Genomic DNA, 13,089 nt, shown 5'->3' on the forward strand with positions numbered 1-13,089 from the left:
CAAACTATACTACAAGGCCACGGTAATCAAAACAGTCTGGTACTGGCATAAGAACAGACATATAGATCAATGGAACAGAATTGAGAGCCCAGAAATAAACCCAGGTTCATATGGTCAACTAATATCTGACAAAGGGGGAAAGAACATCAAATGGAGTGAAAAGAGCCTCTTCAACAAATGGTGTTGGGAGAACTGGACAGGGACATGCAAAAAAATGAAACTAGACCACCAACTTACACCATACACCAGAATAAACTCAAAGTGGATCAAAGACTTAAATGTAAGCCATGATACCATAAAAGTCCTAGAGGAAAACATAGGCAGAAAAATTTCAGATATCCCACGTAGCAACATTTTCACTGATATACCTCCTAAGGCAAGGGAAATAAAGGAAAGAATAAACAAATGGGACTACATCAAACTAAAAAGTTTCTGCTCAGCTAAAGAAAACATCAGCAAGATGAAAAGGAAACCAACCATATGGGAAAATATATTCGCCAATGACATCTCAGACAAGGGATTGATCTCCAAAATATATAAAGAACTCATATGACTCAACATCAAGAAGAGAGACAACCCAATTAAAAAATGGGCAAAGGATCTGAACAAACACTTCTCCAAAGAGGACATAGAAAGGGCCCACAGATGAAAGGATGCTCAACATCACTAGCCATCAGAGATGCAAATGAAAACCACAATGAGATACCACCTCACACCAGTCAGAATGGCCATCATCAACAAATCAACAAACACCTTGTGCTGGAGAGGATTCGGAGAAATGGGAACCCTGGTGCAGCCACTATGGAAAACAGTTTGGAATTTCCTCAAAAAACTAAAAATGGAACTGCCTTTTGAACCAGAAATTCCATTGCTAGGATTATATCCGAAAAATCCTGAAACACCAATTCAAAAGAACCTATGCACCTCTATGTTCATAGCAGCACTATTTACAATAGCCAAGTGCTGGAAACAACCTAAATGCCCATCTGTAGATGAGTGGATCAAAGAACTGTGGTACATTTACACAGTGGAGTTCTATGTAGCAGAAAGAAAGAAGGGACTTCTACCATTTACAACAACATGGATGGAACTAGAGAGAATTATGCTTAGTGAAATAAGCCAGGCAACGAAAGAAAAATACCTTATGCTATCACCTATTACAGGAAACTAATGAACAAATGAGCAAAACTGAACCAGAGCTATGTAAACAAGAAGTAGACTAACAGTAACAAGGGGGGAGGTGGGAGGGAGAGAAGAGGGTAAGAAGGGGAAGGGTCAAGTCAAATAACATGTATAAATGACCCACGGACATGGGCAACTGAGTGGGGACTGAATGTGGGGGAAGGGAGAGACAGAGTGCAGGGAAGCAAGAGGAGTAAAAAAGTGAGACAACTGTAATGGAAAAACAAACAAAAAAAATTTTTTAGTGGGGGAAAAATGAAAATATGAAGAATGGAAATGCCAGTTCAGTGAATATTAGGACAAAGATTTTCCTTCACGTTGTATATTTTTCTCCCTATCTGATCCCTCCAGAGTTTGGCATTCTAAACAAGTAATGACCTAAGTTTCTTTGCATAAAACTAATAAGACCAGTTGTTAATAGAGGTTCCTTTTTTTTTTTTTTTCTTTTTTTTGACCAAGTCTTTGACTGGAAAGTCAAGCCTAAAGGAGACATGCTTGGGCTCAGGTTGTTACCAAAAAGCCCTGAGCAACTGGGAATGACTTTCAAAGGTAATAAAAGCCCGCGAGATAAAAGGCCTGGTACCATGGTTGGTTGTGTGGTCCACAGCAATCTTTCCAGGGAAGGAACGAAGGTTGTTTTCCTGAAAGATGGCTAGAAAGGACCTTAAGGCACAATGAAAAACCAGAAAGACTTGGAAACGACAGGTGTATACAGGCAAGGATGAATGCCAGATATGTGGCTCAGCTTCTGTGCCCTGAAGGGCAGACTGAGGGTCACCCTAAATGTTCCTTGCGTAAGTTCCAGCAAAGCAGAACTAAAGATCATAAGTGATCATTTGCTGCTCTTGTTGTATTTATGCAAATGAACAGGATAAATTAAAAATGGACTTAATGTAGTCCCTTTAATGACAAGGAGGGTAATCTTAGGGAGAAAAATCATTATTCAAGGAAAATCACAATGATCAGTGGTAGACTATAAAGTAGTGCAGATAACCATCTTAAAAGTTTCTTTCCATTTAAAATATGGTTTCACTTGAAAATTAAACCATGTCTGTGATATCATCAAAGACATTCAAGTTGCAGGCAAGTAGAATGTCAAGTGCCTTGCAACCGGATGTCTTCCCAATAAGACAGTCCTACAGATTTAGAGACTTGTTTGTGGGTTATGTTACATAAATTAACATGTGTTTTCTGTTTTCAAAGGGCATAAGCCTATGACCGCATTACCTGAGTGATTGTATGTATAGGCCTCACTTAATCCTGTCTGCATTGCTGCCTCCTGAGACTCAACGGTTTGGCTGAACTAAATGGCTGGGTTGGTGAAGAATGGGGTGGTCTGTGGGCTTCACTTTAAAACTGGTTTCTCTTTTCTGTCCTAATGGCTTGGACAGAAAGAACCCAGAGGTCTGAGAGGGGGGAAACCTAAACTATTTCCCTCAGCCCAAACTAAGTATAATGGGCAAAAGGGTTTTGGACAGGTGAGATGTGCCTGGCACACCTTCCTCCAAAGAAGCCCTTTTTTTCTTTTTTTTTTCCCCAATGTGGAACATTGAAAAATTAATCTCTGCCTTTTGTTATCGAGTAGTTATGGATTGAATGATGTCTTTTAACCCTTTTCGCCAAATCTGTTGCCCCCAGAATACAACAAGGACGCCAGCCTGTTAAACCAAGCACACCGTTGACTGGAGACAGCCAACTGACCTGGAGTCTGCACAATCCTTCCCCATGTGGGAAGGCCACCCTCCCCTCCACACCCCCACTATTATTAGGGTTTTCTGGACCCAAGGGTAGGTAGGACGACGACCATGTCCAGCTTGAAGCAGCTAGAGGAGCTTGAGACCTTCGCCCATTGTCCTTTACAAGATTACAAAGGGTCTTAATATCTGAGAGGGAGGGATAGTTATTTTTTATTGTTAAAGTAATTAATTAATCTCATATTTACTAAAAAAAAAGAGAGAGAAGAAGAAGAAGAATATATGAAAGGGTGAAGCGGGAAAGCTTGTATGTACGAACCATGGGTATGGACTTGGGGGGGATTGCTGGGGGAGGGAGATGCTGGGTGGAGGGCAGTAAAGGGGAGAAAGTTGGAACTATTGTAAGAATATAATCAATAAAATACATAAAAAAAGAAGTATGAGTGAATGAGCCTTCAACCGATTCTAATCACCCATCTTTGAGTCACGCCAGCTGATGCACAGTAGAGCATAGGTGAACCCTCTTGAGCTCTACCCAAATTGCAAATTCATAAGTAAATAAACATTGTTTTTTTAACTAAGTTTTGAGCTCAGTAACTGGAATGCAAACCCAGGATTGAATGCAGATATGAATGAATTTCACCTAAAACAAAATCAACTTTATGTTTTGTTCCCCATTTTGATCCCCAAATGGAGGCAGAAATAAAAATATATATACATACATCTTCCGATAGTGATGTCCTGCTGCAAGGCACTTATATATAGCTGCAGGGTCAGCTGGGGGGCTGAGCCCAGGAAAGCTTGGATCACTGATGCCCGGCTGAATGCAGATCGGTGGGTGAACATCTTGCCCTCTGCCTGGCCCACTTCTTTCTCAATCTCTTCTGAGAAGCCATTTTTTGGCATCTGTAGTTTCTTGGTGATGCTGACATAAGGCTCTTCAATGTGGCCTGACTGACAATAGATGCATAAGACTTCAAAACACCTGGAAACAAATCAGCAAGTCGTGATAATCAGAGGCAGACAGGATTCTCTTTCCCCAGTTACCATGCTTACACTTAAGCTGACTCTCAAAGCCTTGACTTGGCTACTCTGCACTGCAGCCCCTCCTCTAAAATCATCCACTGCAAGGACCAGTTCTGAGCATCCAGTCCTCTTGAGTCCCTCCAGTAAGCCAAATGGAACTGAGTGAGAATCAAACTGAGAAGTGACATCGAAGCCCACTAAGGCAAAGAAACCAAATGGAGCTACAGAAAAATATTCAATTTGCCTTCCTGACACTTATTAGCTGTGCAGCCCTGGGCAGGTCTTTTAACCCTTGATCCATTTCCCTCAATTATAACGTGGAGATAAAACTTACTTTGCCACATCCTTATGGAGATAATGCAGGATATATGTCCATACACACACATACATATATGTATATGTACACATATACAGATATCTATATCTATAAATATCTCTCACACACACACATATATATATATACAAAATATATTTTATACATCCAATAGATACCCCAACTCTCAGTTAAAGCAGCAGCTATGGTTGAGAGATCCCCCCAGCACAGAGCAGTTTGCCATTTAGCATTCGCCTGGAAGACCACAATATACTTCCTATCTTCTCTGCTCTCATAAGCCGTTCAGAAGACAACTAGGGGCCTTCCAGCTATGTCTCATTTATGGAATTTCAAGTCTAGCCTGGGGATAAAGCCATAACCTTTCTACACTGACAGAGTACCTGGCTTTTAAAATTGGATTTCCTCTCCAGGTAATGAAATGGATACTGAAGAAAGAGTACCAATGTATCTGACTTACTTTGAAGTATACACACACACAAATGTACTGATGGATAAATTTGTGACATAAAATGTTAGCTATAGAATTCAGGTCATTAGTATTTGTATGTTCATTGTACATTTCTTTCAAGTTGTCTTCTGTATGTTCAAATTTTTTCATAATAAAATGCTGGAAAAATGTTCTTTTTTGTATGAATAAGAAAAATACTCATGGTCTTAGGTTTAAAATTATTAAAGGACATTTTCCCCCAAACATGCATTTTTATAACAACCTTATAATGCTGCTGGAAGATTTTATGGCTTCACTTGTTTTACTGAATGTTAACTTTGTACCCTCACTCCTAGGCAACTATGGCAATAAGAATACATTCATAACTTGAAATAATAAAATGATCGATGTAAAAGAAGAAATGCAGGGACCTATCTGGTAAGTACAAAGAAGACATATTTTGTGATTATCACTTTTGTTCATTTGCTCATGGGAGAAAGAATGTACACAGCAGTTTGTGTGTGTGTATATGTGTATGTGTGTGGTCTGTGTGCTACATTTTGCCCAGTGAGGACACAGACATGTTAACATATTACCTGAAAACATGTAAAACAGCCTGGACCAATTTGTTCGCCTGAAAATAATGAAGTTCAGGTTATGATGCAACTAAATGTATTCTGAGAAAAAATTCAAATCTATGTATGACTGAAGACTGAGGCCTAGCCACTTCACAATGTTGGAGCACTGACCACAAGGACTAGAAGACAGAATAAACTGACCATTGTCATCATTCTCAAATATGTGATGAGTGGAGATGCACTTTGCTATGAGCTGTGGGGAAATGCAAAGACAGCTGGATATCAATGCCTCCTTCAGAGGAAATTATAATCTAAATAGGAAAGTGGGACATATACACGATAAGAATAATAAATACAACTAATATGTATACAGCATTTTTAATTTATAAAATATTTCTCATATATTAACTCACTTTGAAAGAAAGCCTACTGCAAGAATTTAAATATAACATTATTTGTAATAACAAAATTCTGGGAATATTCTAAAGGTCTCCAAATAAAACAATAATAAAATAAATTATAAGTATTCAACCAAATATTATCCAATCCTTAAATTTAACAGTATAGACATACAAGGTCTGTCTGGAAAAAGTCCAGCCATTGTTAATATAATGAGAACGCTTTGTGCAACATCAGTGTAGCCTGGTAGCCAAGGAGAGTGGACTGGAATGCACGTGTGTGAACAATGACAATCACTGTACTAGTCAGTGGGGACATGCCATTGAGTGAGCATGTGTACTGTGTGGTCGTTGCATTCAAAATGACAGAGCAAGTAGAGCAACAAATCTGCATCAAATTTTGCCTTAGGCATGAAACATTCTTCTGCTGAAACTATTTGGATGGCTCAGAAGGCTGCAGCTATGGGAAACTGGTGATTGGCAGCTTCATCACCAAAACGCACCTGCAGTTTTTTGGCAAAACAACAAATCATCCAGGTGACTCAGTCGCTCTACAGCCCAGATTTGGCACCTTGTGACTTCTGAATTTTCCCCAAACTAAAATCACCTCTGAGAGAGAAGAGATTTCACACTGCCTATAAGATTCAGGAGAATACAATGGGGCAGCTGATGGTGATTGGGAGAACTGTGTGAGGTCCCAAGGTGCCTACTTTGAAGGGGACTGAGGCATCATTGTCCTGTGTACAATGTTTCTTGTATCTTGTATCTTCTTTGATAAATGTCTCTATTTTTCATATTACATGGCTGGACACCTTCTGGACAGACCTCCTGTATCTACTGATATATAAAAATGTTTACTATATTTGGTAAGTGAAAGGAATATATTACAATAGAATTTACATAGGAAATTCCATTTTTTGTAAAAAGAAAATTACACATATATAAAATATATACAAATCTCACACACATACACATAAACTGTGGAGTGCTTGAGCTGACTCATACTGACTCGAGACTGTTAAATAGTTTTGTGAGCCAGTTGTTAAACAACTGGTAGTTTGAAATAGGCCATGATGGGAATTTTACATCACAGACATCAGCAAATGCTGCAAATTAGAGATTTTTTTTCCCCTAAGAGACAGTTTATTAGCTTATTGGTATAAAAATATTAGTAAGAATTACATACTACAAAATGTTAAAGAATTGTTCTCTTTAGTCAAATTAGAGGGTTTTTTTCTTTTTTTAATTGTGTTTATGTTTCTTGTTTTTGTTTTTTGTTTCTTTCTCTTTGTCAATTTTAACAAGTGTTTTACCTAAATAATGAAATCAAGCTTTGGATTTTTAAAGCCTAAACAAATAAAAGAAACACCAGCACATGCTAAAAGTTGAATAAATAAAATGAAGGTTCAGAGGAGAAAGTAATTCTCTTGATGCTGAGAAGGGGGCATTAAACAAGAAGAACTTACAAAATGAAATGAAACTTCAGTGTCTACCAATTGAAATGAAAGAATGTCCCAGTATGAGCTATCCACTATTTTTCCCAATTAAATACATTTATCTTAGCATAGAACTTTACACATAATAAATGTTTAATAGAGTTGTGAAAGGCTATAAGACCTGTACTACTTGCTACTATACTGGTTAAGAAACTGATAAGAAACAAATTTCTATTTCTTATTAGGCTTCTCCAAGACTCATCTAATTACTCAAAACCTGTTGCTGTTTGTTTGAGAGGTTGTCTAAGTATAGTCATACATTAAATATTTTCATTTTCATTAAAATCATTCAAGGTAGTTTTTCAGTAACATGTAGACCAAGGAGTGGCAAACTTTTTCTGTAAAGTATTTACAAAGAGTAAATATATCAGGCTTTACAGGTCATGGTCTCTATTACAACTATGCAAGTAGTGCACGAATGAGCATGCCTGTTTCAATAAAACTTTTTTTACAAAACAGGCATTGAGGGGATTTGGCCTGTAGGGCATAGTTTGCTAACCCCTAATGCTGTAGATAACCAACAGATTGATCCTCCTATCTTTTTTTTTTTTTTACACTTGATCGCATTTTTCAAGCACCATAGTGGTGGAAGGAGTTCATTCCTTAGCTGAAACCATGCACGCTGGTATCAGCACAACCTCTGGTAACAGAAAATCTTGAAGGTAGTTACTAAAAACACATTTTCAGAAGAAATACTATGGTTTCCTATATGCCACCTTCATAAGACATATATGCTCAGTGAGGCTACACAAGAACCAAACAGGTTAAATAGAAAGCACCATGTGACCTGTGAAAAGCCACTTGCATACATACTCTCACTGAGCCTCAGTTTTTCAACTTGTAAAAAAAAGATAATGACAGTTAGCTCACAGGGTTTTACAGTGGATGAAATTAAATATTGTATGTAAAAGCACTTTGCAAATAAAAATGCTCTTCAAATTTAGGCTATTGTTATTTTAAAGTCTGTTGTAAGTTTACCATAGAGACAGATACTACAGTGAATCATTTGCAATGTTCTATAAAATAATGCTGGAACTTCTGAGCTTTTATTTTACAAACCAAGATTTTCACTTGCCATTTTTCCTCATTATACCAGGAAATGAAAATGAAGAAAAATTACTTGAAGTAGTAACTCATTTATATGCATTCCTTCCCCCAATTTATAAAACTATCATATTGTAAAACAATAAACAAATTTTGCTGTGGTTAAGAGGTATTTTCCCTCTCTGCTTTTCCGAAACACCTATTATCATTCACAATAAGGTTGTCCTTAAAATTAAAAAAAAGTAAGTTCAAGACCTTATCCTGTGCTCTTATCATTGGAACCCAGCCTTGTTACAGAAACAGGGGAGTCCAAAAAACCCCAGAGTTTGCGGCTGGGGGATGGGGAGAAGGAAGCAGCTTTCAGAATGCCTCCACATGCCTGAGGCTGGTGGCTAGTGTCTTTCTTACGCAAAACGGCTTTAATGCATCCAAAGCCTCAGGTAGACGGGAGGAGTCTTGGACCAGGGGATGGTATGGAGAAAGCGCACAGAGCCTGCGGGAGGTTCTGTGAATGGTCAGAACTGGTTACCGCACCCACTGCGTCAGAGGACATAGTCAGGGATTTAAAAATAAGCGGCAGACATTTTAGCCAGGCTGACTGTGCGGATTTCACTAAGGCTGAGGCTGACTGTGTGCGTTTGACTGAGGCTGAGGCTGAGGCTGACTGTGCGGATTACAAAAGGACTAACTGTACAGTTTACAAGGAGGCTGAGAATCCACGAGGTTCTGGATTAAAAGCTGGTGGACCCCATAACACAGACGAGGTCTCCCCAATCAGGATTGAATGACTGGCAGCTACTGGTAAAGCTGAACTGTGTTTGGAAAGTAGGGAAAGGGTTTCTCTAACTTTTCTAAAACTAGCCTGGTTTGGTAGGGGGGGAGGCAAGGATATGTGTTTATAGGTGTTTTAAAGAACATAAGACTTAACAACAGAAATCCGCAAATAACTAAATCTATATAACTGTTAAATAAATAATTCTTTTTCTTTTCACTAAACTCTGGTATTGAGAGTTATAATTTTGGCGGCGGGCAATCGGGCCCCTGACTAAAGAGCCCGTGGGTTTGTTTTCAATTGGAGCAGCCCAGGGGTTCTGTAACAGCCTTAGTAAGGAAACAACCAAACACACTGCAAACACACTGCAACTTTAGTTTTAAATAAAAGACTGATATAAATGAAATATGGTGCTCTCCGGTACTTGCCTAAAGGAAAGAAGCAGCAGGGCCTAGTTTGCAGTATTTAGCCCATAATTATTACAGTATAATATAATGCAATTTAACCAAGTAAATTCGACAACAGCATCTCACCTAAAAAGAACATGTGTTAGGCCAGGTAGTATGCACGAAAAGTAAACAGAGCTAAATTTTCCAAAAACAATTTCAAAATATTACCAAGGGGTGAGCTGGTTAGGGGGGGCGGTAGCAATGGGGAAAAGATGGGACAACTGTAATTGAAAAACCAAAAAAAAAAAAAGTATTACCAAGTCTAATTGATAAGGGAGGAAAAGAAACACACCATGACTCTCCTTTGTAAGGGGGAGAAAATGTTGATTCTATGGAAAATCTTAGAGTTAAAATAGAATCAAACAGTCAGCAGGAAGAACTTCCAATAACAAATTAAGTCACACTGATACACAACATCAAATTGCTCTTTTTTTAATCTGGAAGCTAAGAGGCTTAGAAGTGCATATTGTGTATTTCAGCTCTAAGATCACAATATCTCCTTGAAATAAATCAGCTGCATTAGAATGACAGAGCCGTTGTTGACAGAGGGGGTTCTTGTTGCTTTGTTTTCATGTTTTATTTTGTTTTTCCCTGAAAGAAGACAATGACTCATCCAGAATTTTTTGGAAATTTGTTTTTTCATGGGATTGAAACCTTTTATACATCTAGTTATCTCTTCAAGAAAATTAAAATATTTTTACTGTAAAAACTGAAAAATGTAGAAAGTATACAATAAAGGGGGAAATTTTGCACTTTCTATATTTTTTAGGAGAAAGTTAAAATCACCCATATCTCCACCATCCAAAAATTACCACCCTTGGTATGTTTCCTTGAGCTCAGCTTTGTAAGAGCCGTCTTGTTTTTATACATAATATTGTATCATTAGCTTTGCCTTAGGTCATGCTTGGTATTTAGAAACATTTTAAATGGCAAAAATGATAGGCTATTATCCTTTATTTAAATGTCTATTTAGGTTGTTTTTAAATTTTGCCAAGATGATCAAATTTTCTTAATTTAAGACTGAACTAAGGATAAAATGCACTCCACACTCAGACTCTGCCTTCGTTCACAGAGTGTAAGGAACATAATTCACTCCCACTTCATTTCTAAGAAGCCTTGTGGACACTGTCTAGGGTCTCCTTTTCCTCTTCTATAAAATAGGGACAATTACATCTAGTTCACGATGAGGATTCAGTGAACTGAGGCATATATGCACCTACCAAACCATCTACCACAAGAAACATTAAATAAATATCAGTTCCCTTTTCCCCTTCACTTTACTTAAACATCACCAGCAATGAGTTTTGTGTTTACAGATGAGGTTAAGAAATGATGAGTACTTTGCCCAAATTCAGGTCACATTGATTTTACTGAGTGGGAACACAATCAGGATGCTGTGGCCTACTTGGCCAGGAAGGATGAACTCTCTCACTAATGGCTCCCAGTTGCAGGAGTTTTAATATTGTCCTTTCTTTTCTCTCCTTTTAGAGTTCTCTCTCTCTTCCCCCACCCCAACTCTTCCCTTGGTCTCAAGACATCAGTAGCAACTTCCTTCTTCCTAAAATGTACCTGTTTCTCTGCCTTTCTAGAATTCCACAGCTTCTGGAAAACTTGTTCATCAACTTTGTCCTGAACGTGTAAACTACAAATCCACATTCGGAGTGTCAGCTAGAATGGCTGTCTTTAATATGAAGGGCAAAGATTCATTATAGTGCTCTTGGGGTTAGGGGTGGTGGTGGTGGTGGTGGTGCTGTGTGTGTGTTGTAAGGGGAGATAGGTCCTGGTAGGACAGGTCTCTGGCTATATGAAGAGCTGCATTTTCTGGAAACTGAGGTACCTCTCGGGCCTTTCTATGTCTTCCAATTCCTCTATCATCTATGTCTAAAGTTGCATAATACAAATTCATATCCAGATAGAAACCCTTGGCTTTAAACTCCCTTCATGGTCTTGGGATAAGCCTAAGTCTATTTCATTACCATGTATTTCTCTTGCTTTTTGTTAATAAAAATGAATTTCCAGAACTGTTACTGATAGGTTTTTTTTTTTCCTTAACACACCGCAAGTCTTTATCTTCACATCATCTGGTGTTTCAGCTTCAAGGATTAGGTAGGTTTATAACCCAGGCAGGGGCAGAAGACAGTTCTCCAACCCTGTATGTTTCCACATACAAGAAAAATGACTGAGGTGTGGCCTTTTAGAGTTATGTATGATAATTGAATAAATTAATATTTCTAAACCGCTCAGAACAGTGACTGGAACATAATACACTCCATGTGTTTAATAAATTAAAATCTATCCCCGCTTTTGCTCGAACTGTGATTTAGGACACACTTTCCAAGGGTTAATCACAACATGAGCCAAACCTGCCAGAGCCCACCTGACCGCAGAGAAAGCCTGGGTTTTTAGGAGGTTAAACTACGTGAAATTGCCATTTTTGTCAGTCAAATTCCGCTGAATGTTGGCAATTTCATAGACAAGAACCTAACAGGAACGCAGTACGCCCAGCTTTATTGCCACTATCCCAGGATACTGTCGCATTCCTGGGACTATGACTGAGGGCCTGAGGGGCAGGTTGGGCCGGCCTGGGCCCGGTTCTAGGTCCAACCACTTGTCCCCCTCAGAAGGCCGCCCCCCCCACCCGGGCCAGCGCGGGTGGCGGAAGCCACCGGGGGCCCGTGGTCCCGCACGCACCTGAAGAGGGGCCCGAGCTGCAGCAGGTGCAGCAGCAGCACTAGCGGCCGGTCGCGGCTGAAGTCGCGGTGCACGAAGAGGAGCGTGAGCTGCACAAGCGCGCAGGGCAGCAGCGAGAAAACCAGCGTCAGAGACTGCCACATGCGGTCCCCGCCCGAGCGGTAGGTGCTGCTCAGGTACAGCGCCGCCATCGTCTCGGCCACGAACAGGAACACGGACGCCAGCACCGAGCCCGGGAATTTCATCACCGCGCCTCAGCTACACGCACCTCCCGCGCGGCGGACGCTGCGGCAGCGGCCCGAGGGGCTCCCAGCATGCGTTGCCCCGCCGGCTCCCGCGCTCTGCGTTGCCCGCCCAGGGCAAGGGGCCCGGGCGCAGGAACAGAGCCTGGGGGCGACCTATCCGGCTGCGATAAGGCGGGGAGCGCGGCCCCGCTCGGACACGCCTACGCGCGCCGTACGCCGCCCGCGGCGCCTCTGCCGCGACAGTCCCCCGGCAGGTCGCGAACCCGTACCCAGCGACAGCCTGCGCGGAGCCACAAAGGCTCCCGAGTCCCTGCTGGTGCTGCGCGTAGCCGCTGGGTCCTAGAGCCTCTTAGTCAGCGTTCGTGTTAGACACAGTTCACCACCCTTTGAAAAACTGCAACCAACGGTGCCCAGAGTTAGGGTCTGGCCCCCTTTCCACCCCAGTCTCTATTTTCCGGACCTAGGGAACACCCAGTTCCGCAAAGGGCCTGAGTTTCCGGTCATTTATAAACAACCTGATCACACAGATGTTTTTCGATGTGCAAGTGTATTGTCATGCACCCAGGATTACCTTTTTTACTGGGCCAAGTATGCACGCCCTTCAACCTTTCAAATATAATGGTCTGAAGCATTGCTGCTAAAGGCAAAAGAGCAGCAGACATAATCCTTAGGAGCCAACACTATCTCTCCCAGAAAAACTGCCTACAAAAGTTATTCTTTTATAACTGTGACTAACTCAGGCCAAAGACCAAG

General features: G+C 40.5%; 1 protein-coding gene across 1 annotated transcript in view; it reads right to left on the reverse strand.

The window, feature by feature from the left end:
* The window catches only part of XK (X-linked Kx blood group antigen, Kell and VPS13A binding protein), a 44,847-nt gene extending 32,301 nt beyond the window's left edge, over nt 1-12,546 (reverse strand). The window contains exons 1-2 of the mRNA XM_090264440.1: nt 12,092-12,546; nt 3,599-3,861 (exon numbers count right to left, since the gene is read on the reverse strand). Coding sequence (XP_090120566.1) covers nt 3,599-3,861; nt 12,092-12,336 — 508 coding nt within the window. The 5' untranslated portion in view covers nt 12,337-12,546. The remainder of the gene's footprint in view (nt 1-3,598; nt 3,862-12,091) is intronic.
* Between the last annotated feature and the right edge of the window lie 543 nt (nt 12,547-13,089).

This window comes from Furipterus horrens, unplaced genomic scaffold, assembly GCF_987537825.1.
Source record: "Furipterus horrens unplaced genomic scaffold, mFurHor1.1.pri manual_scaffold_17, whole genome shotgun sequence".
Taxonomy (NCBI): domain Eukaryota; kingdom Metazoa; phylum Chordata; class Mammalia; order Chiroptera; family Furipteridae; genus Furipterus; species Furipterus horrens.